The 23,318-nt window shown below is 40.1% G+C and overlaps 2 protein-coding genes across 6 annotated transcripts in view; one reads left to right on the top strand and one right to left on the bottom strand.

Moving 5' to 3' along the window:
- The window catches only part of LOC108928566 (calpastatin-like), a 45,014-nt gene extending 29,576 nt beyond the window's left edge, over positions 1 to 15,438 (top strand). For 4 of the 5 annotated variants that reach the window (XM_029251959.1, XM_029251957.1, XM_029251962.1 and 1 more), the window contains 15 exons: positions 1,361 to 1,468; positions 1,609 to 1,725; positions 1,838 to 1,930; positions 2,177 to 2,287; positions 2,692 to 2,796; positions 2,926 to 3,042; positions 3,230 to 3,331; positions 3,530 to 3,640; positions 4,069 to 4,176; positions 4,551 to 4,667; positions 4,836 to 4,931; positions 8,239 to 8,358; positions 13,808 to 13,840; positions 14,670 to 14,778; positions 14,881 to 15,438. In XM_029251959.1, the coding sequence (XP_029107792.1) occupies positions 1,361 to 1,468; positions 1,609 to 1,725; positions 1,838 to 1,930; positions 2,177 to 2,287; positions 2,692 to 2,796; positions 2,926 to 3,042; positions 3,230 to 3,331; positions 3,530 to 3,640; positions 4,069 to 4,176; positions 4,551 to 4,667; positions 4,836 to 4,931; positions 8,239 to 8,358; positions 13,808 to 13,840; positions 14,670 to 14,771 (1,440 nt within the window). In that variant the 3' untranslated portion in view covers positions 14,772 to 14,778; positions 14,881 to 15,438. The remainder of the gene's footprint in view (positions 1 to 1,360; positions 1,469 to 1,608; positions 1,726 to 1,837; positions 1,931 to 2,176; positions 2,288 to 2,691; positions 2,797 to 2,925; positions 3,043 to 3,229; positions 3,332 to 3,529; positions 3,641 to 4,068; positions 4,177 to 4,550; positions 4,668 to 4,835; positions 4,932 to 8,238; positions 8,359 to 13,807; positions 13,841 to 14,669; positions 14,779 to 14,880) is intronic. The other variant, XM_029251961.1, reaches the window with a different exon arrangement.
- A 1,818-nt stretch (positions 15,439 to 17,256) lies between these two features.
- cd8a (CD8a molecule) lies at positions 17,257 to 20,537 on the bottom strand. The gene is made up of 7 exons (XM_018742562.1): positions 20,424 to 20,537; positions 19,819 to 20,127; positions 19,479 to 19,562; positions 18,833 to 18,937; positions 18,446 to 18,485; positions 18,142 to 18,203; positions 17,257 to 17,595 (listed from the first exon to the last, which is right to left on the bottom strand). Exons 1-6 carry the CDS (start codon positions 20,473 to 20,475, stop codon positions 18,152 to 18,154), a joined length of 642 nt encoding a protein of 213 aa, XP_018598078.1. The 5' UTR covers positions 20,476 to 20,537; the 3' UTR covers positions 17,257 to 17,595; positions 18,142 to 18,151.
- Positions 20,538 to 23,318: the final 2,781 nt, after the last annotated feature.

The raw sequence follows: 23,318 nt of genomic DNA, 5'->3' as shown, positions 1-23,318 counted from the left end.
TTTCCCATAATTTTTCCATCTCGTGTTCGTCTATGTGAGACAGCTGGTAGCGTAGTCGTTAGAGCTGCTGCCTTTGGATCTAAAGGTCGCAAGTTTCATCATGACCTCTGGCCGTAGTACCTTTTAGCAAGGTACCTCCTCAAAATTGGTCCACTAAAAGAAAAAAAATGACCCAGCTGTGTAAATGGGTGGGTAATTGTGAGCTTGTGGTAATTGTAAGTCGCTTTGGAGAAAAGTGTCAGCTAAATGAATAAATGTAAATATACAGAAAGTGGAGAGCAAGAAGAAGCCTGCAAAGGACATTCCCTCCTCACCACTGGCACCCCCTGCTGACAAAAGAAGCCAAGGTGGCTGAGATACAGTGAAACTGCATTTTCCCTCCCCAGAAAACTGGATATGGAATTTTTCTCTTTACCTAACTCTTTTGCCCAGAAGCTGCTCATAATATCATTTAGTTGGATGAATCTTTGTTCATCCTAGAGGGATAAACAGCAGCATACATGCACACGAGCATTTACATTTATTCATTTAGCTGATGCTTTTCTCCAAAGCAACTTAAAATGTTAAGCTTTTATTTACCTATTTATGCAGCTGCACAGCTTTATGGGAGGAGGTTAGGATAAGTACCTTGCCCAAAGTGGGGTTCAATCAGATGTGTAGATCATAATCATTTATTCATTTAATAAGTTTATGTTCAAGAATTAGAAGGGGGTGCAGTGGCGCAGTGGGTCGGACCACAGTCCTCCTCTCCTGTGGGTCTGGGGTTCGAGTCCCGCTTGGGGTGCCTTGCGATGGACTGGCGTCCCGTCCTGGGTGTGTCCCCTCCCCCTCCGGCCTTACGCCCTGTGTTGCTGGGTTAGGCTCCGGTTCCCCGCGACCCCGTATGGGACAAGCGGTTCTGAAACTATGTGTGTGTTCAAGAATTAGATTTTATAAGTTTATGTTTATCTTATGTGAGAATAATGGCCATGATAGCAAGTGCCACAGAGAGTATTGTGGTTAGAGGCACCCCCTTACACTCAAGAAGGATCCACGTTTGAATCCAATGTCATGCTTTAGTACCCTTGAATGTGGTATTTACTCTGACTTGTTGCAGTAAAAATTACTCAGCTGTATAAATGTGTTTAAAAAAAAAAAAAAAGTTGCTTTGGAGAAAAGGGTTAGTTAAATGAATTAATAACTAACTAAATTACATTATACTACAGTGTTCCTGGAGATTTTGACAGTAAAATGTTTGTATAATATCATTACTGTTATCAGAACAGTTTATGTAACATGTTTTTGCTTATGCACATTCAGTGTTTAACTCCACATCCCCCTGGTGCTGGTTTTCCTGACCTACACTTCAATTTGCCTTTAGGACAGCTCCCCAATGTCCCCAGATGCCCTTAGTGCTCTGGGAGATCTGCTTCCTGCTGCAGAACCTGTACCTCAACCTCCAAAAATCCAGCCTCGAGACATTGTCCAGGTATTAACTCCATTTTCTCTTAACTGTCCACCAAGCCATTAAGATGGCCAGTTACTTAAATGAAGGATCAGTATTTAAATGTGAAAGGCTTGTTTTTCCCTATGTAATTCCTGGATCTGGACCCTCTGTATATGTTCCAGGAAGAGAAGCATAAATCTGAGAAAGGAGTGCGAGTAGGGGAGAGAGAAGACACCCTTCCAGCAGACTACAGATTCACAGAGGATAAGATGAAAGATTACCCCCCTCCACAGAAGGAGGTGAAGATACATATTTATGATTAATTGTTTACATTGGGAACTTCTAGTGTTTACTGCAAAATGAAAGTTGTGATGGCAGTTTTCACACTGTTGATTGTTTTGCCCACCTTAGCCCTCACTGGACTCAGGGGAAGCCCTGGACATCCTGTCTGGAGATTTCAGTTGCCCTGCAGTGGCTGCATCTGCTACTGAACCTTCTAAACAGGTAGAACATTACCGAAAACAAGAAAAAAGCTTGTAATTTTTTTCATGCAGTCTATTTTCTTACGAAAGGTGTCCCTAATTCATTAGTGGATGTTCCCGAGTCAAATTAAGTATGGATAAATGTTGAAATGACTCCACTATTAACTTAATGAACTTCAATTAACTTTTTTTTTTTTTTTTTTAATACTGACCCGTTTATGCATTTTCTCCTGTCTCACCCTATCCCTTGTCCGTTTCGTTCTCTCAGTCAAGTCCAGATGTTGCTGCTGTTGATGCTCTCGCAGGAGAATTTGTGGCTCCCAAAAAAGCTTCTTCTGTCCAGGCTCCTATGATTCCACCTGCACAAAACCAACAGAAAGTATGTATTTCAATTCATATGTAGTCAACACATGCACATTGTTTGAAGCCGCTTGCCCGAAGCTGGGTCGCGGTGAGCCAGAGTCTAACAACTGGGTATCGTCAGCATAACAGTCATAGGAGAATCCATCAGAGGCAATGAGATAAACAAGGGAAGAGGTTTAGATGAAGAAGAGTAGGGGCCCAACACTGAGCTCTGTGGAACCGCAGTTGAATTACAAATGGAAACTGCTTGTATTACTTGGAGTAGCATGCATAATCAAAATGGTTTATGAAAACACTGAAACATTTTCATATAGAGAGTTCTGTGCAAGTGTCATACGTTTGAATCTTACTGATTATGTTTACACCCCCTTGGTGAAGCCTAGGCTAGTTTTCTTAACCCACACTTCTAACCGCCTTTAGGACATCTCCATGTCCCCAGATGCTCTCAGTGCTCTGGGAGACCTGCTTCCTGCTGCAGAATCTGTTCCTGAATCTCCAAAAGTTCAACCTCAAGCCATTGTCCAGGTATTAAACTTTACTGTGCTTTGCTTGTCCACTAAGCCAATTCACTTGTGAGTGAAGGATTACAGTTTAAATGTAAAAAGCTCTTTTTTTTCCCATACATCTTGTACATCTGGGCCCTCTATGTTTCAGGAAGAGAAGCTGAAGTCTGAGAAAGGAGTGCGAGTAGGTGAGAGAGAAGACACCCTTCCACCAGAGTACAGATTCACAGAGGATAAGATGAAAGATTATCCCCCTCCACAGAAAGAGGTGAACATATGTATGGATGTTTTCATTTACACTATGAAATTATACTCTCAAATAAAATAAAAAATATGCTTCATGTATCAACTTCTTTTTGAAATTTTTTCACAAGGCTCTGTTATGACTTATTGCTTGAGGATTATACACCTATTATGTAAATTGTCATGGTGTTAATTGTTTTGCCCACCTCTAGCCCTCAATGGACTTGGGGGAAGCTCTGGACATCCTGTCTGGTGATTTCAGTTGCCCCACAGTGGCTCCAGCTACCACTGTTCCTGCTACAACTTCTAAACAGGTAAAACATCTTAAAAAAAAAATAAATAAATAAATTTAAAAAAAATAGCATGTTACTAATTTTTTTTTTTATCCAGGCCATTATCATGAGACAGGTACTCTTAATTCACTACAGTGTAAAGGACAAACATTGTATAAGAATGACATTTGTTAATTTTCTTCTGTCTCACCCTGTCCCATGCCCTTTTCTTTCCCTCAGTCAAGTCCAGATGTTTCTGCTGTTGATGCACTAGCAGGAGATTTTGTGGCTCCCAAAAAAGCTGCTTCTGTCGAGGCTCCTATGATTCCACCTGCACAAACCCAACAGAAAGTATGTGATTCCACACTGGTAACTTAATGTTCCAGGCTGTGAAGTTACAGTTCTCAGTCAAATTCAGATGCTGCTGCTGCTGAGTCATTTGCAGGAGATTTTGTGGCTCCCTAAATGGCCTCTTCAGTTCAGGCTCATAAGTTTCCTTCCTCCCAGATCCAGCAGCAAGTATGTAGTACCACACTGGTATCTTAGTGTTACAAGCTGTGCAGTTGTTAAAGATGCTTGATTTTTTGCCAGAAGGTTTCAGTTTGAAATTGTAAATGGAAACTGCTGTTATTCACTGGAGTAACATACATAACTAATAAAGTTTCTATAAATATTGAGAAGTTTTCACAGAGAGCTGTGTACTGGTGTCAGATTTAAATGTTAGTGATTAGTTTTACATCCCTTTGGTTAAGCCCATGCTGCATTTTAATTGCCTTTAGGACAACTCCCCAATGTCCCCAGATGCCCTTAGTGCACTGGAAGATCTGCTTCCTGCTGCAGAACCTACACCTGAGCCTCCAAAAATCCAGCCTCAAGAGATTGTCCAGGTATTAATGCCATTTTGTCTTACTTGTCCACCAAGCCAGTAAATTGAGCAGGTATTTAAATAAAGGGTTACTATTTGAATGTGATACGGGGTGCAGTGGTGCAGTGGGTTGGACTGGGTCCTGCTCTCCGGTGGGTCTGGGGTTCAAGTCCCGCTTGGTGTGCCTTGCGACGGACTGGCATCCCGTCCTGGGTGTGTCCCCTCCCCCTCCGGCCTTACGCCTTGTGTTGCCGGGTAGGCTCCGGTTCCCCGCGACCCTGTATGGGACAAACGGTTCAGAAAGTGTGTGTGTGTGTGTGTGTGTATATTTGAATGTGAAAGGCTCTTTTGCTCCATATAACTCCTGCATCTGTGCCCTCTGTATGTACTCCTCAGGAAGAGAAGCTGAAGTCTGAGAAAGGAGTGCGAGTAGGGGAGAGAGAAGACACCCTTCCACCAGAGTACAGATTCACAGAGGATAAGATGAAAGACTATCCCCCTCCACAGAAGGAGGTGAAGATAGATCATGATTTTTCAATTTACACTCAAAGTACTTTTCATAATAAAATGAAAGGTCTACCTACTTGCATCATAACTTCATAGTGATATTTTTGTCAAAGGCTCTCTTAAGACATGTGATGACAGTAGTCATACTTTTATCTGTTTTTTGCTCACTTCTAGCCCTCAATGGACTCAGGGGAAGCTCTGGACATCCTCTCTGGAGATTTCAGTTTCCCTGCTCCGCTTGCCACTGTACCTGCTACAACTTCTAAACAGGTAGAACATCTTTAAAAAGAAGATAATTAAAAGATGATAAATAAAAAAAGATAATCAAAACCCCCTTATGATAACCATCAAATCTAGGTTCTCGTTTAACCAGCCCGGTATGGGGTCACCGGGGCCAGGCCTGGGGGGGGGGGGGTTGGGGCTTGGGGCTTGCATGTGAGCGCCTGGTGCCCAGATCTATACCCACGGGGCCTGGCCGGGCTCAGCCCAAAGCCAAGACGTGGAGCCGCTCTTCGGTGGGTTCACCACCTGCCGGAGAGGCCGTAAGGGGCCAGTGCATTGTGATTTGGGCGGTGGTCGGGGCCGAGTGCCCAGCCGACCCAAACCTCGGGCGCCAACTCTGGTTTTTGGGACTTGGAATGTCACATCACTGGCGGGGAAGGAGCCTGAGCTGGTGCGGGAAGTTGAGAGATACCGTCTAGATATAGTCGGGCTCACTTCCACTCACAGCTTGGGTTCTGGAACCACTCTTCTCGACCAAGGGTGGACTCTCCACTATTCTGGCGTTGCACAGGGTGAGAGGGTCGTCTCCCTACGCCTTCGGGTCAGGGAACGGTCTCTCACTGTCGTTTGTGCTTATGCGCCTAGCGGCAGTGTAGAGTACCCGGCCTTCTTAGAGTCCCTGGGGGGCGTGCTGGAAAGCGCTCCCACTGGGGACTCTGTCGTTCTACTGGGGGACTTTAACGCCCACATGGGCAGTGACAGTGATACCTGGAGGGGCGTGATTGGGAGGAATAGCCTCCCTGATCTGAACCCGAGTGGTGAGTTGTTATTGGATTTCTGTGCTAGTCATGGTTTGTCCATAACGAACACCATGTTCATGCATAAGGGTGTCCACTTGGCACCAGGACACCCTAGGTCGGAGGTCGATGATCGACTTTGTAGTCGTTTCTTCTGACCTTCGGCCATATGTCTTGGACACTCGGGTGAAGAGAGGGGCTGAGCTGTCAACTGATCACCACCTGGTGGTGAGTTGGATTCGATGGCGGGGGAAAAAGCTGGACAGACCTGGCAGGCCCAAACGCATAGTGAGGGTCTGTTGGGAACGTTTGGCGGAGGCCCCTGTCAGAGAGGTCTTCAACTCCCACCTCCGACAGAGCTTCAACCAGGTCCCGAGGTAGACTGGGGACATTGAGTCCGAATGGACTATGTTCCACACCTCCATTGTTGGGGCGGCGGTTCGGAGCTGCGGCCATAAAGTCTCCGGCGCCTGTAGTGGCGGCAATCCCCGAACACAGTGGTGAACACTGGAGGTAAGGGATGTCGTTAAGCTGAAGAAGGAGTTCTATCGGGCCTGAATGGCTCATGGGACTCCTGAAGCAGCTGACGGGTACCAGCGGGCCAGATGGAATGCAGCTAGTCACCGCGGCAAAAACTCGGGCCTGGGAGGAGTTCGGTGAGGCCATGGAGGAAGACTTTTGGTCGGCCTCAAAGAGATTCTGGCAAACCGTCCGGTGACTCGGAAGGGGGAAGCGGTGTTCCTCCAACACCGTTTACAGTGGAAGTGGTGCGCTGCTGACCTCAACTGAGGATGTCCTTGGGCGGTGGAAGGAGTACTTTGAGGATCTCCTCAATCCCTCTGACACGCCTTCCGTAGAGGAAGCTGAGGCTGGGGACTCGGAGGGGGACTCGTCCATTACCCTGGCTGAAGTTGCTGAGGTAGTCAAACTCCTCGGTGGCAAGGCTCCAGGGGTGGATGAGATCCGCCCCGAGTTTCTCAAGTCTCTGGATGTTGTGGGTCTGTCTTGGCTGACACGCCTCTGCAGCATTGCGTGGAGCTCGGGAACGGTGCCTCTGGACTGGCAGACCGGGGTGGTGGTCCCTCTTTTTAGGAAGGGGGACTAGAGATTGTGTTCCATCTATAGGGGGATCACACTCCTTAGCCTCACTGGGAAAGTCTATGCCGGGGTACTGGAAAGGAGAATCCGACCGATAGTCGAACCTGGGATTCAGGAGGAGCAATGCGGTTTTCGCCCTGGCCGTGGAACACTGGACCAGCTCTATACCCTCGCTAGGGTGTTGGAGGGTTCATGGGAGTTTGCCCAACCAGTCCATATGTGTTTTGTGGACCTGGAGAAGGCATTCGACCGTGTCCCTTGTGGCATCCTGTGGGGGGGTACTTTGGGATTATGGGGTCCAGGGCTTGCTGCTACGGGCTGTTTGTTCCCTGTATGACTGGAGCAGGAGCTTGGTTCGCATTGCCGGCAGTAAGTCAGACCTGTTCCCGGTGCATGTTGGACTCCGCCAGGTCTGCCCTTTGTCACCGATTCTGTTCATTATCTTCGTGGACAGAATTTCTAGGCGCAGCCAGGGAATGGAGGGTGTCTGTTTTGGTGGCCGGAGGATCTCGTCTCTGCTTTTTGCGGACGATGTGGTCCTGTTGGCTTCTTCGAATCAAGACTTACAGCGTGCACTGGAGAGGTTTGCAGCCGAGTGTGAAGTGGCGGGGATGAGAATCGGCACCTCCAAATCCAAGGCCATGGTTCTCAGTTGGAAAAAGGTGTACCGGTCTGTTGTGGTGAAGAAGGAGCTGAGTTGTAAGGTGAAGCTCTCAATTTACCGGTCGATCTATGTTCCTACCCTCACCTATGGTCATGAACTCTGGATCATGACCAAAAGAATGAGATCGCGGATACAAGCGGCAGAAATGAGTTTCCTCCGCAGAGTGGCTGGGCGCACCCTTAGGGATGGGGTGAGGAGCTTAGTCATCCGGGAGGAGCTTGGAGTAGAGCCGCTGCTCCTCCGCATCGAGAGGAGCCAGTTGAGGTGGCTCAGGCACCTGTTTCGGATGCCTCCTGGATGCCTCCCTGGGGAGGTGTTCCGGACATGTCCCACTGGGAGGAGGCCTCGGGGCAGACCCAGGACATGTTGGAGAGACTACGTCTCCCAGCTGGCCTGGGAACGCCTTGGGGTTCCCCCAGAGGAGCTGGAGGAGGTGTGTGGGGAGAGGGAAGTCTGGGGGGCTCTGCTCGGACTACTGCCCCCGCGACCCGGCCCCAGATAAGCAGAGGAAGATGGATGGATGGATGGATAATTGCTTTGTTGTTGTTGTTGTTTTTTCCTACACTCAGTTTTTTTAAGCCATGTGTCCCTAATTTGTTAGTGAATTTTATCAAGTCAAATTAAATATGGATGAAACTAAATTAATCCCTGATTTCTTGAGTGCATTAACTGTGTAGACCAGTACAGTCCAAAAATTAGCTTTGTCTTTATCAAAGGGGAAACATTTTATATAACACTCACTGTTGTTGATGCATTTTCTCTTGTCTCACCTTATTCTATTCCCTTTCCTTATCAGTCAAATTCAGATGCTGCTGGTGGTGCTGCTGCTGATACACTTGCAGGAGATTTTGTGGCTCCCAAAAAAGCCTCTTCAGTTCAGCCTGCTATGATTCCATCTTCACAAACCCAGCAGCAAGTATGTGGTTCAGCACTGGTCACTTTGTGTTGCACGCTGTGCAGTTGCTAAAGATGCTGGCTTTTTTGCCAAAAGGTTTCAGGTTTAAATTGTAAATGGAAACTGCTGTTGTTCACTGGAGTAACACGCATAACTTATATGTTACTGTAACTGGTCAGTTGGGTTTTCATTAACACACACACACACACACACACACACACACACACACACACACACACACACAGACTGAAGCCACTTGTTCCAAGCGGAGTTGCGGCGAGCTGGAGCCTAACCCAACAACACAGGGCGTAATGCTGGAGGGGAAGGGCCACACCCAAGATGGGATGCCAGTCCGTCGTAAGGCACCCCCTGCAGAACTCAAACCCCAGACCCACCAGAGAGCAGGACCTGCCCAAACCCGCTGTGCCACCACACCCCTCTCTTCATAAATACAGTTGTGGAAAGATTGCACATTAAATTTCAGATTTAAATGCAATTTAGCAATTAGGTTCACACTCTTGTTGAAGACCATGCATTGACAGTCTACCAACAGAGATGTATAGATTTAGGTGTGGCATCAGTTTGTTTAATGCCATGATTTAATGATGAAAGCAGACGGGTGTTTTTATAAGTATCATTTACATATTTAGCAGATGCTTTTTTTTTTATAAGCAACTTCCATTGAACTCTATGTAGTGATATCAGCCCACACACCTTATTCACCAAGGTGATTTACACTGCTAGATTCACTACTTACAATCCTAGATTCACTCATCCATACATCAGTGGAAGGCACACATACTCTCTCTGTCACTCACATACTATGGTGAACCTGAACAGCATGTCTTTGGACTGTGGGAGGAAACCCATGCAAACTCCACACAGGCTGAGTGGGGATTGAATCCACGTCCTTTCACCCCACCCAAGCACTGTGAGACAGCAGCACTACTTGCTAGAAGAGTGGGCTAAAATTCCTCCACAGCAATGTAATGTTTGGTTGCAGTTGTCATCAACCAGTTAAGTGTAAGGAGGGAATTACTTCCTCACACAGTGTCAGTCAGCATTAACTATGTTCATTAAATATGTGATATTACAAAAAAGCTTTATTTGTTCACTCAGATGCCCTTTATCTGATATTACATTTTGGTTGAAGACTTGAAAACACCGTGTCAAAAATTTAACACAGGAAATCAAGAAGGAGGCAAATACTTCTTGATGACACTAATTATGCAAAATACATTAAGAAGCAGTCATTTTTTATTTATGTAATGCTTTTTCATAAGTTTACAATGTTAAGGTACTTTCAATGATAAGTGCATGGATTCTGTTGTGTTTTTGGTAACAAGGAATTCAGGAAACATTCTTTGCTCAATGGAACTATAATGAAACAGGGATTTTCAGTCCCTGTAGTAGAAGTCCTTATAGTACAAAGCAGTGGCTCTAACTAATATCTTTTACTCCATTATTAGAAAGTAGATCTTGTCCACTGGAAGAAAATGTGGACAAATTATTCATTGCTCTGAAAATTGAGGGCTTACCTGAGAATGGTAAAGGGAATATTCCACTGAATGAGGTGGTAGCTGGTGGCGTAGTATAGTAGAGGTACTGTCTTTGAACCCAAAGGATGCATGTTTGAATTCCACCTCCAGCTGTAGTACCCTTGAGCAAGATACTTACCTTAAATTGCTCCAGTAAAATTACCCAGCTGTATGGGTAAACACACACACACACACACACACACACACACACACACACACACACACATTTTCAGAACTGCTCGTCCCATACGGGGTCACGGGGAACCGGAGCCTAACCTGGCAACTCAGGGCGCAAGGCTGGAGGGGGAGGGGACACACCCAGGACGGGACGCCAGTCCATCGCAAGGCACCCCAAGCGGGACTCGAACCCCAAACCCACCGGAGAACAGGACTGTGGTCCAACCCACTGCGCCACCGCACCCCCCGCTTATGGGTAAACAATTTTAAGTATTTGAACATTGTAAGCTGCTCTGAAGAAAAGTGTTAACTAAGTGAATAAGTGTAAATGCAAGTACTACAAAATATTCTTTTTTTTCTCTTTTGGTTTTTAATCGACTTTTACTTTTTAAGATATTAGAGGGGCACGGTGGCATAGCAAGTTTGACCAGGGCGTGCTTTGTGGTGGGTCTGGGGCTTGAGTCCTGCTTGGGATGCCTTGCGACGGACTGGCATCCTGTCCTGGGTGTGTCCCCTCCCTCCTTCAGCTTTGCACCCTGTGTTGCCAGGTTAGGCTCCGGTTCACTGCAGCCTAACTTGGGACAGGCAGCTGTAGACATTGTGTGTGATGTTGAGGGGTTTTACTTTTACTACTTTTACCTGTGCTAGATTTTGGACAATAGTGCAGCTGTAGATGATAGAGTAATAGAATGTTGTTGTAATCTCCACCTGTAAATGAGGGATTGTCAAATTTTTTTGGGGATAGGGGGATTGGTAGGTTTTTTTTTTCTTCATGTTCATGGTCTCTTTTTCTTTTTTTACTGGCTGGCTTGTTTCTGTTTGTATTGCACCATTATGTTATGATAGAATTATATATACAAACCACTTCATATATCAATGTGGTTAGGATGTAAGGATATTTAAATAGATTTATAGTTTTGTTACTTCATAAATATGTCACAGTATGAAAAAAAAGATGATTTAAAATTGCTTATTGGGTTTATTACTTAAAAATGGATTTTTAAGTCAATTTATAGCTATACATAACATCATTGCTAGATTGTAATAGAATATGACTATACCAATTAGGGTGGTTCTGGAATGCATTGGCAGGGTGAGCATTTTAAAACATCAGTTGGGCATCTATGTTAATGTAATTTTTGAAATTGCTGATCATTTTGACATGTATCCCAAACTTGTAACCTAAGTATAACACATGAGGAGACGATAACAATTTCAAAGACAGCTGCCATGGCTGAGAAGTGTTAAATACAGATGTCTCCTCTTAAAATATAAAGATACAAGAATAGTAGTCTTCTGCTGCAGTGTTTTGTGTGTTGTACACTGTGTTCTGTGAGTTGTACCTTGTTAGTGCATTCAGTGTGTATTGTACATTGTGTACAACATTAGGAAAAGGGTGGGTGTGCTACCAGTTTGCACTGAAATACCAAGCTGTTTGCCCAGACATTCATTAAGAACAGAATTTTGGTGTAGGTTGAAATTGAGAATTGTTAGGGTTGGGGTTAGTATATCGCTATACTGGCACCCAGTGCTGTGATTTCCTGTGCAGATGGTACGGCAGTCTGGCTCTCAGTAACAGCTGATGCTAGAAAAGAAAAGAAAAAAGAAAAGAAAAAACCTGTATGCAGCTGCTTGTGTGAGGTATACTGGTTTATATGATGGTATGAGACAAACTAACTGTCCTCAGGAATCACATGTTTGCATGCAGATCTCTCATTCTGTTGGTTTGAGGCCCTTTTTCTATTGTTCTCAGGGATGAATGTCGCTTTGGAGAGAAGCTAAATAAATAAATGTAAATGTAGATCCTTTTCACTTTTAGAAATCGATGCAACTCCTAAAGTAGATTTAGACTGAAAGAACAGAAACAAAAAAAAAAATGATATGACTGTATTTATACGAAATACAAAACTGATAATTGTTATTTGTGTCTCGCAGCTAACTAGTATAAAAAGAGCTGGCCAAACACACAAAGTACTAAGAAAACCAAACTATAATAAAATAAAACTAAACTAATCAAAGTGCTACAAAACATCAACAAACAAAACCGTAGTGAAATGCCTGGAGCGTAACTGTTAGTTAAACCAACCTTCATCTGTACACGGTTGTGCTGCTAATGTGAAAGAGTTGCTTTGACCCAATCCATCAAAAAATACAAATATGCACGCACGCACAGTGGCAGGGTTGCAACAAGGCAGAGCCTAGTCCTGGCTGAGGGGGAGGGGGACACACCGGGGGAGGGGGACACACTGGGGGCGGGACGCCAGTCCGTCGCAGGGCACCCCAAGTCAAACTTGAACCTCAGACCCACCAGAGAGCAGGACCCGGCCAAACTCACTGTGCCACCACACCCACTTGTCAAAAAATAGCACAAATAGAAAAAAGTAAACTTTTCTCCGTAATTTTTCTAATTTATAATTTTTCCATCTCTTTTTTTCGATAACGTGAGCAGGATGCAGCCCTTCCCTCTGCTCACCCTTATTACCACCCCGATATCACTATCAATATAAAAAAAAAAATAATCGGTGAATGTTGTGTTTATAGCACATTTCAGTAAAATATTTCAAGATAGAGCTTTTTTGTAAAACTACTTTCCCTCACTAATGTACTCGATGCACTGGTGTGCTAAATATATCGATCATGTTAAAGTATATAGACAAGAGGACTAGGTCTTATCAAGCACCGTGCTGCAAGAAGCCCAAACAATTAAACCAAAAGCAGAAAAAATGAAGGTAACTTATTTTCAACAACCACATTCTGGAGGCTTGGAAAATTTGGAATTAGTTTTTACATGTAATATTGAATAGGTTGAATTGTATCTGCTGGTAAAAAGATGAGGCTTTTCTAATGCCCTCCACTAATCTGACAAATTTCCCAGTGGTAGGACCATGAAAATTATTTTCATAGCAAGACAAACTATTTTATGATGTCGAATAATGTAATCTTAAAATCATTCCGACTTTCATTAATTTTACATAAAATATCAAAGAGAACAAAATTTCAGTGCACAACTTGTAACTCAGTGAGAGCTGATCAACAGTCTGACAACAATTGCAAGACACTATGCAATGAAGTTCAAATCAGTTCAGTTCCTCTTTACAGAAATCCCTTAACACAGTGATGCAGACCACTGACTAACATAGAGGATCTTTATTAAGATGGGATAACACAGATTGTCTGAAATGTATACATATTTTAATTTACAGAAATGCTCCTTGCATAATTGGATATATTGTAACAACCTGCGTTACTGTATTTAGGTGGGAAGATGTTTGGTGTAAATCGTTACATTGTGGGTAACTTGTAAATAACATGTGCAACCAGTGGGGGCACTTCTGGGGGAAATGATGGGGTGACTGTCTGCCACTCTGTAAAGGGGGACCGCTAGACAAGCTGGAAAGGCTGGCTAGATACGGAGGTCCTGGAAGACATGAGGTCCTTGGACTGAGAGCATTAGTTCCCTAATTTCTAGTGTTTAATGAACTGTTCGAAATGAACGCTGCCGATGCGTTCTTCTCTGCCCTATCCAAACCCATGGTGCTGTGTGACACAATATAAATTTGTGGCAAATGTTCAGTTAGGCCAAAATTTAAATATTCATCATTATAAGATATAAGTACCTCCTGAATTTTGCAAACAAGTGAATGTCAAATGTGTATATGGTTAAGACATCTTGTGTGTTCTTTGAAATAGCTATGAGTCTGCCAGAGTACAAATGAAGTACAACATGAGTGTATCTACCTTTTCTCTTTTGGCAGGTTGCAGACAAGAAGGTGAAATCTAAATCAAAGGTGAGATGTGTCAGGTTTGTTTGTTTTGCTGAAACCTGCAGACTGGTTCTAATTTACTCTAAGTCTAATATTAATGCTGTACATTTTCCAAGAACTGGTTTTTGAAACACAATTGTAAATCCTATTGTATATCCTGTCAATTTTGACTATTCAAGGTAAATCAGAAGTTTAGAACCAAAATTAACAGAATATTAGGTTTGTTTAGTTCATTGCCAGATTGCTTTCTACTTGTCAAACAAATTTTTTATTACAGAACTGGTGTTATCAAAAAATCTTCCACTGACATAAAATGTTATGTTAATTTTTTTAAATAAATAAATAAATTCTCTCTAGTTTTTCACTATTTTCTTGGGTACTGTATAATGTATGTTCTTTTAGAGTTTTGTACTGTTTATCTACAAAGGTGAGAGCAAGAGTAGCGAATCAAACCTGTGTCATTTGACTATGAAGCCTATTTGACTATTGACTGTTTTATTGTATTTTAATCCCATACTAATATAATCCTAGAATCTCATAACAGTCCCAAAGTGTATATGGTAAACTAATTATTTTTCTATACCTGCTAACAATAACAACCAGAATCTTCTAATCACTCAATACTTTTTGATTGCTCTGTAAATGAGGTTCCTTCATATACTTTCCAAGGTTATAGTTAGGTTACCTCTTAAATGCCACAGTATGAGAAGAATATGATTGCAAATTGCTTATAGGTTTTATTACTTAGTTTTTAAGTATCCAAAAAAAAAATAAAATTACATGAAAAATCTATGCCAGCAATTACATTTTAGTGAATGACTTTGCCATTGTTATTTCATTCTTTTAATTCTAGAAACAAACACAAGGTGACACATCAACGACTGACAAACGGACAGAGCATTCAGGGACAGATGTGGCAACTAAAACCCCCAGTAAGAAAAGCAGCAGAAGCTAAGTCTAAGGTAAGGCTACTTTTTTTAAAAGTGATCCTATCCCTGTAAGTTGAATTTAAGGTCGAACTGAAACACAACTGGAATTCTTATGTAATATTATTTCTTATGCAGGTTCCAAGAGGAAATGTTCCCTGATCCTTGACAATATATGACATATATGCTGAAGAGAACAGATGTCACTTCCGTGAACTGCTTTACTAAACTTTAACTACTCTGCGGTTGAAGATTAAAGTATCCAAGATAAAAATGCACACCATCAGCAAAGATTTTCTTGCTTGCTTCTCCACTTTAGTCATCTACAGTTGCCTTATTTTGGTAGAAAATCTTTACATGAATTAAATCAAAAGCAATTTTTTTTCAGAAAAGGAATGGAAGAGTACATAAAATTCTTTTATGTTTTGAAATGGTGTTTTACCTCTTAAGGGGTGTTGGAATGTCAATTATATTGAGTGACTTATGACAGTCTATAATGTAGGGTGTATGGGTGAAAATTATCAAATTATAGCAATGCATGTATATGGATAATTTGATTTCAAGGCAATAAAATTTTTTTACAATATAACTTTAACAGTCTGTTCACATACTGTTAATATACAACTGAAACTGATAAATGCATGCTTTTTTGTGTTACTATGTGAATAGTAAGAAATAAATAATTACAAAAAAGTAGTGGGGACTTCAAATTAAATTTATTGATATTGTACCACTGACTACCTATGACTGTCTAAACTTATTGCTTGTGTCTTTCAGTAATATCTAAATATAATTTAACATATCTTTCATTAATATTTAAATATATACATGTGTATTAACCATTACTACGTTTAATTTCACATTTCTCTTAGAGCATGTTTCAAGAAACTATAAAAATTTCAAAATGATGCTTTAAATGTATGACAAATTATGCATATACTTTCAGATTTCAATTTTACCTTCAAATTCCTATGAATAGCTTGCCATTACCCAGCAATCCTAGGGAGCCGTAAAAAAAAAAAAACTATAAAGTGAATGTTTAATTTCTAAATTTATTCATAATTTAATGTAGAGCAAAAAAGGAGCATCAAATCACAGGAAAATTCATTATTCTTAAAAATGTCAACTAAAAAAAACTAAATGTAGAACGGTGATGAAACTTGATATATAGGCCGTTAATTGCTGTGAAAAATAAATTTAAAAAAAAAAGCTCTACTAGCACATGTGATTCAGAAAAGTTCCATGTATGTAATTATAATTAAAAAAAAAATAAAAAATAAAAAATTATTTAATGTGCAACACAACTTTTTCATTGATATTTAGCATTGTTTAGGTGGATTTTGATGTGAACCTGACATGAGCTTGAAGCAAATTATGTTTTTTTCCCCCATAAGAAATAATGGAATAAGTAATTTCATTCTCCATTTTTTTAAAAAAAAAATATTTAGTCCATTTCCTGGAACGAATTTGGGCCAGTCAATGGGAGATAAGTGTATATCTATCACGTGAAAGAAGTCTAAATGAAGTCTAAATGAATTCTAACAGGTCTTAAAATACAGAAAGACAGCTTGAGGTCACCTCAAAATTAGTCAGATATTGAATGGTATAGAAATGTTTCCATTATTTTGGTCAATGGACAACATGTTCAGTTAGCTTTTTCATTTAATTTTACAGTTCATGATAAATACATTGGAAGCCAAACTTATTTCCTATAAGATTGTGTGTTTTCATTTGCAAGTGTTTTCATTATTTTTTCCACTAATTTTGAATGACTTTGTTTTAATTCTTGTAGATTTCATTGTGATCTGTAAAAAAAACACTATGAAAGATTTAAAAAGTATGGAGGAAAAGTCTTCATAATATAAAGCAAAGCACTTTTCAGAACATTGCTATTCATGGAGCTACTTTCAGTATTTTACTAAATTAAAGCACAGCATTAACAAAATCATAAATATAAGGAACAGTGGTTGTCTGTTTTAATCAGTATAAAGTTCACTTTAGCTGATCTCCACAAGAGGGCCAACAGCTCAGTACTTAAAATTTTAACTAAAGCCTAGGTATAAATAGGACAACTAATGACATACAACATAATTATTGTTGTCCACATACCTTTCTAAAATTAGCACAGTATATGCAGAAAATTGCAAAGTGGTTTTTTTTTTTTTTTTTTGAAGTTTTTATTTTTCTCTAAGGAATCACACGAATTGAAGTTGTTTTTAATTTTAGTGAACTATGGTTTCAAACCAGTTGGGCACCATTAAGTGGTGTCAGAATTATTGATTTAATTTTAGTAAGTATGGAAAATATACCAAACCTATACTTAACAATTAAGTACAAAAAATGTTTTGTTGATGATCAGTTATGACAAGGAAAACACAAATTGTCTATAGACTTGAATGCAACTACATGCAAAGTTGAACGTTCTATTATTCATTTCATTCGTTTAATTCTTAATGTTAAAATATTCTTTTTTTCTGGAAAGAAAAATATCAAAAACAATTTGTCAAATGTAAAACTGTGGTGGTCCAAAGCTCTTATAAAGCATAAAATTCCAGATGTCAACACTCTATATTTTGGACTCATCAATCTTTTTTTTCAGTTGAATTTCCTGGTATGGCTAATTTCACTAAGAACTACATCAAGAAAAATTGAAAATATTTTCATCAAATAACACATGAAATCATCAAAGCACTGTTCTGCAGTGGAGGGCACACGATGGCAGAGTGGATAATTCTGGTACCTCACGGCTCGTGTACTGTGGATTTAGACGTGGATTGAAGTCCTCTTTGGTCTCTGCAGAATATCTGTGTTCTCCTTGTGTTCATGTGGGTTTCCTCCACGTACTCCGGTTTCCTGCCACAATTTAAATATGTGCCTTAGGTGCATGGCAGTGGGTCAGATCTTTGGGTTGATATTTGCAGCTTTAATTGAAATGTAAAGAGGACCGTTTCTGGCCTTTTTCAGACATTGCAAACAAATTCAGACGCTGGATTTTAACATGAAGAGATCTGGTCCACAATAAAAGTAAATACCAATGTAAAAACAAAATATATAATGCATATTAATTTTCATAAATTAGCAGCATAAAAGGTTATCAAATTGTGAACTAATTAAAACTGAAATAAAATAAATAAAATATTTATACAAATAGAATAGTATGGAAGGTCAATTAAATAGACACTACCAGGAAATACATATATGTGAATTTTAGATATAGGATGAATGTGTCACTTGTTCATATCATTCTCACTCACTATCATATCATTTATACAAATACAATAACTGCCATGATAAGAAAATATTAATGAACAATATTAAATACAGTATGTTCATGCTTCCTGCATTTATGATGTCTTTTAAATTATGCTAACGTTAATCAAACCGAGATAGATGGCCTACCCTGTTCTAGTTAGGTGTATCGGTCGGCCATGGCTTGCCGAGCTGGGGTATTATTCTTAGGCCTGAAAAGGAATTTAAAAATTAATGAAAAAAAAGATTTTGTAGGTCCACATTTAACAAATTGAACTTTTACAGCTTACACAACAAATTTTAAAATTTTAATTAAGTTGTTTTACTAAGCACCAGTGAGGACTTTATGACTTGAAGGGCTACACTTAACAAGTCAGCTGAAAATACCATAAAGTATTGCAGCAGTATACATGCACTTAAATATTATTAAAAAAAAAAAAAAAAACAAACGTACTTTCTTCTGTAATGGTGGGGGCATCGTCTTGTTCTGATTCCTGTATATATAAAATCACATTACATCATTGTAGAAGAAGTTTTATATGTATATCTCTCAATGATTCATATAACTGCTTGTTTTCAGTCAATACTGCAGGAATACAAATTTACAACAACCTTGAGTTTAACTATTAAATTTAAGATGCATATTTTTATCACACACATAAGCAAACTGCAGTGTTCTGGGCCAAAAAAAAAATTAATTGTTGTGGTGAGGCACAAAACTGTGATTATTCTGTTGTGTTAGGCTCTAAATGATTAAATAGATTATTAATGAAGACACTAACGAAGCAAACAAGATGTGGTACGATCTCATTAAGGTGTAGACAACGGGGATTGTACTCACGGTTGCAATGGCAGATAGTGAGGATGAGGATGAGGAAGAGGAGGCCACATGCAGCAGCCATTGGAGCCCAAACTAACACCTGGCAGCCAACACTGGGAATGGCCTCTGGGAAAGGTGCACATATTATTATGATGATTTGTGTTTTACCCATCAATCGAAAGAGCTAAATATTTCCAAAGTCAAACCCTCTCTTCTTGCTCAAAACCAGTTCATTTAGTTCTATTTTGTTGAATTTGTTAAGGAAATTTATGTATGATAGGGTGACTGAATTTCTTTGTCTCTACATTTTAACGAGAGCCACTTCTTGGCAGAATAACAGCAACACAATTTTGAGATAACAGTTACTGGTGATGTAAAACATGAAAATACAATTAAACAGGTTCTAATTAAAATCAAAATTGGGTATTTATATCAGTACAAGAAGACATTTGTAATTTAAAGTCTAAATTGAAACCTCTGGAGGGGAAGTACTTCTTAAATATTTGTAAGCCTGCAGAATATAAAATATTTCAGAAAATTAGCAATTTTGTTCATTTTTAAAATCAACATAATTTCCATTTGATAAAAGTAACTTATAATCACTTCCCCTGATAAGAATAACAATGATGTATTTATATAAATGTAAATGTAATGTAATGATACCTACTTGAAAGAGTTGGGCATGAACAAACCTGGCGAGTTGTCGTGCTAAGAGTGGTTTTTGGTGTTGCCTTTACCGTTGGTATTGGGTCTGAAGAGAAATTAATTTATTTAAAGAGTTACAAAATGGTGAAATACAATGAAGTATCAAAGCTATATTTTCCATCTTTAAATCTTAACATCAGACATCTTTCTATTGACATCAAAATAAAAAAAAAGAAAAATCTTTTATTAAACGCAAGTGGTGTGTTTGCTACTTTGTTGCAGTACGTACCCTTGTCAAAACTATATAGAGGAATAATTATTGGTCTGTGCTCTAAGTCTATATATTTCGTATAGGTACTCACCAGGATGTCCTTCAATGACTGTTGGTTCCCCAAAAATCAGCTTATTAGCATTGATTGAAACACAGCTGTAAGTTCCACCGTCCCGCTTCTTCCGAAAGCTTTTCACTGTTAATTTGTTACTTTTAATATAATCAAATATTGAAGTATCGTATTGGACTTTAGGGGTCCCATCAGCATTAAAAGATCCTATGAAGTCCATGCCATTTCTGAGGACACGGAACCAAAAAACTGTGCTGCCACTGCCCTTCACAGTACAGCTGATAGACACAGCCTGTCCTTCGTCATACAGTGTGAGCTGTTGATGAGCACCTGCAAATCAAAATTGATACAGAAAAGAAATATACTTCAAATAAATACCTTTTTTAAAATTAATCATATTTACTCTGTGTATGTTACGATTTTGACTTGACTTGGGACTTCCATTTTTAAACGCCATGAAATTTATGTGTGAAAATGTTAAGTTTTGCTATTAATTATTTAATAACAGCAGTTTAGTCTTTTTTCTTTCTTTTCTTATACAGAGGCACCAGGCTACAAAAGAAAGCATCTCAAATTGAAAATTCAGCAAATTGTGACAAATAGCCCAACCCTCGGGGGGTACTTACAGTGAAGGTGGAATAAAATTAAAATAAATATCTGAAAAAAAAATTCTGACATTTTCCTTGCTTCTGACTGAACAGTTATTGCTGTTCTTTTTCGTCTTCTTGAAATCGGACGTTAGAAAGATTACACACGTTTTTTGCATAAATGATACTCTCTCTCTCCTCTCTCTCCCCTCTCTCTCCCCAACCGCCTCCCTCTTTTTCTCACTTTGTCTCTCTCTCCAGAAGCTTCTGCACATTCAGAAAACATTCCCTGTACCTCTTTGCTTCTGGAAAAAGTCATCTAAAAAAATCAACCTTTTTTTATTTTTTTTTGTTCTTGTACATGGGCACCAGGCTGCAAAAGAAAGCATCTCAAAATGACAATTCAACAAATTGTAACAAAGAGCCCTACCCTTAGGAGTACTTACAGTGGAAGTCATCTAAAGTCAAATATGTATAATGATTATATAATACATCATTATATTACAACTGACTAGCCTAGCCCCCAGTGTTTACGGGATATTCTCTGAACCTCTACGACACCAACTAAGACAAGCAGCTAATGATAGAGAGTGAGTGAGTGAGTGAGACAGAGAATTATATTAAGGAGTGACACATTCATCCTTAATTTAAAATTCACATATATGTGATTTCTGTTAGTGTCTATTTACTTGACTTTCCATATCAGCATTGTATTTAGTATCTTAAAAGATGGACAACGCCTATTTAAGGAACTGGGTGAGTGAGTGAAATGTTGAATACATAAGTGGTGTAAAAGCCATGCGATGCTTTTATCTCTTCTTGCTATTGCAAGTATGTTGAAAAAAAGGCTTGTGCATATCACTTGCAAAAAGCTTGTCGTGCACTACATAGTGGTCTGCAAATAAGCACCACATAACCCCACCAGCACATATGCTTGTTGATTTAAACAGGGGTTGCTCCTAAACCACAGCTGCACTCACACTGTTATGCAGTCACAGGAACCATAGCAAGTCCTACTTGCTGTAAACAGATGTATAGACCGTCCCACAAACTAAAGGAGTAAATATGAAATAACAAAGAAAAAGTATATATCATGATACAAAAGGTTTACTATACATCCATTGTACATACATAAAATGCCAGAACATATTATCACGGCAGTATTTATCAGTATTGAATTTAATTTGGGGGGGGCGCGGTGGCGCAGTGGGTTGGACCACAGTCCTGCTCTCCAGTGAGTCTGGGGTTCGAGTCCTGCTTGGGGTACCTTGTGATGGACTGGCGTCCCCTCCTGGGTGTGTCCCCTCCCCCTCCGGCCTTACGCCCTGTGTTGCCGGGTAGGCTCCGGTTCCCCGCGACCCCGTATGGGACAAGTGGTTCTGAAAGTGTGTGTGTGTGTGTGTGAATTTAATTTATTTTATACCCTAACTTAGTACATACATAACCGCCAACTTGCCCAAATCAGTAATTATTTGAATAAGCAATACATGAGCATGGAAAATTTAGCATTATGAAAAAAATATGAGCACTAATTATATCAAATCAGAATATTATTAAAGAGATTATGTCGTATAAATACGGTGGCACTTGGCTGGTGCGAGAGAATGTGGGTTTGATCCCCTCTCAGTCTGTGTGGAGTTTGCATGGTTTCCTCCAGATGCTCCGGTTTCCTCCTACAGTCCAAAGACATGGTGTTCAGGTTCCCCCATAGTGTGTGAGTGAAAGAGAGAGAGAGTGTGTGTGTGTGTGTGTGTGTGTGTGTGTGTGTGTGTGTGTGTGTGTGTGTGTGTGTGTTCCACTCAGACCCATTGTAAGTAGTGTATCTAGCAGTAAGTCACCTTGGTGGATAAGGTGTGTGGGCTGGTAACACTACATAGAATCCATTGTAAGTTATTTTGGAGAAAAGAGTCTGCAAAATAAAGAAATGTAAATAAAGATGAATTTTAAGTCGCTAGTGGCAACACGGTGGCCCACCGTCCTCATACCCTAACACGCGTGTACCCACATTCTGAAGGGGCTTCCTGAGATGAAGCGCTCAGGTGTATCAACATGCACAGGCGAATAAAAGTAGAACCACATCCTGTATCATGATGCCATACTACACATTTTAATAATATCATTTACAAAAAAAAGAAAAAATCTTCTTTGCTCCTTGGCTTTGGGTCTCTATGCACTGAATGGCCAAATTAAAGGCAATGTGTCATATACTATTTGATCTATCCCAAATAACTTAATTTGCCCTTATTTCCCATTGCATAAAACATCAGTCTACTATACTGTTTTGCATTAATATAAATAACCACGAGTTTATGCTTTTAAAATAATGTTTTCTCTTTTCTCTATTTAAATTAACCAAGTAATATTTTCCCATTTCCTGTGAAAAGTATTCGGGGTGGAGCATGTACATCCTTCCTGTAGATAATAATACAAAATTTATTTCACTACCCTGAAAGAAAACGATGGTAAGAAAGGGATCTCAAATGTTTAAGTGAAACAAAATAACAACAGGTCACTAGATACTTCTACAGAAATAATCTCTGTTGAGTACTGTTTGCTAGTGGTTGCCCCCCCAAACAAGTTGTTATATCCCTTTGAAGAACCATCGCGCACAGAGCTCTGAATGGTGCTTCAGCTCCACAGCTGTTCACACCGACCCGCCTGTGGCAACACACACACACGTGGGGCTTCACTCACTTCAAATGTACATTCTAGTGCAGCAGCAACAGGACGATTCAAGGCAAAACTTTCAGCTTGCAAGACACTTCATGTAGTGTCTTACCTCTCTTTACCCCCATCCGTTTATGCATGTATTTATTTATTGGGATATGCAGGAATTACACTCACACTCACACTCACTCACTTAAATAAGTGTCACAGCAGCCCCACACTTCCTGCTCTCAGCCAACTCAATTTCAGGTTTCTCCTTTGACAAGT

Source organism: Scleropages formosus, chromosome 5, assembly GCF_900964775.1.
Source record: "Scleropages formosus chromosome 5, fSclFor1.1, whole genome shotgun sequence".
Lineage (NCBI taxonomy): Eukaryota > Metazoa > Chordata > Actinopteri > Osteoglossiformes > Osteoglossidae > Scleropages > Scleropages formosus.
The sequence above is the reverse complement of the archived record's forward strand: the minus strand, read 5'-3'. Positions and strand labels throughout refer to the sequence as shown.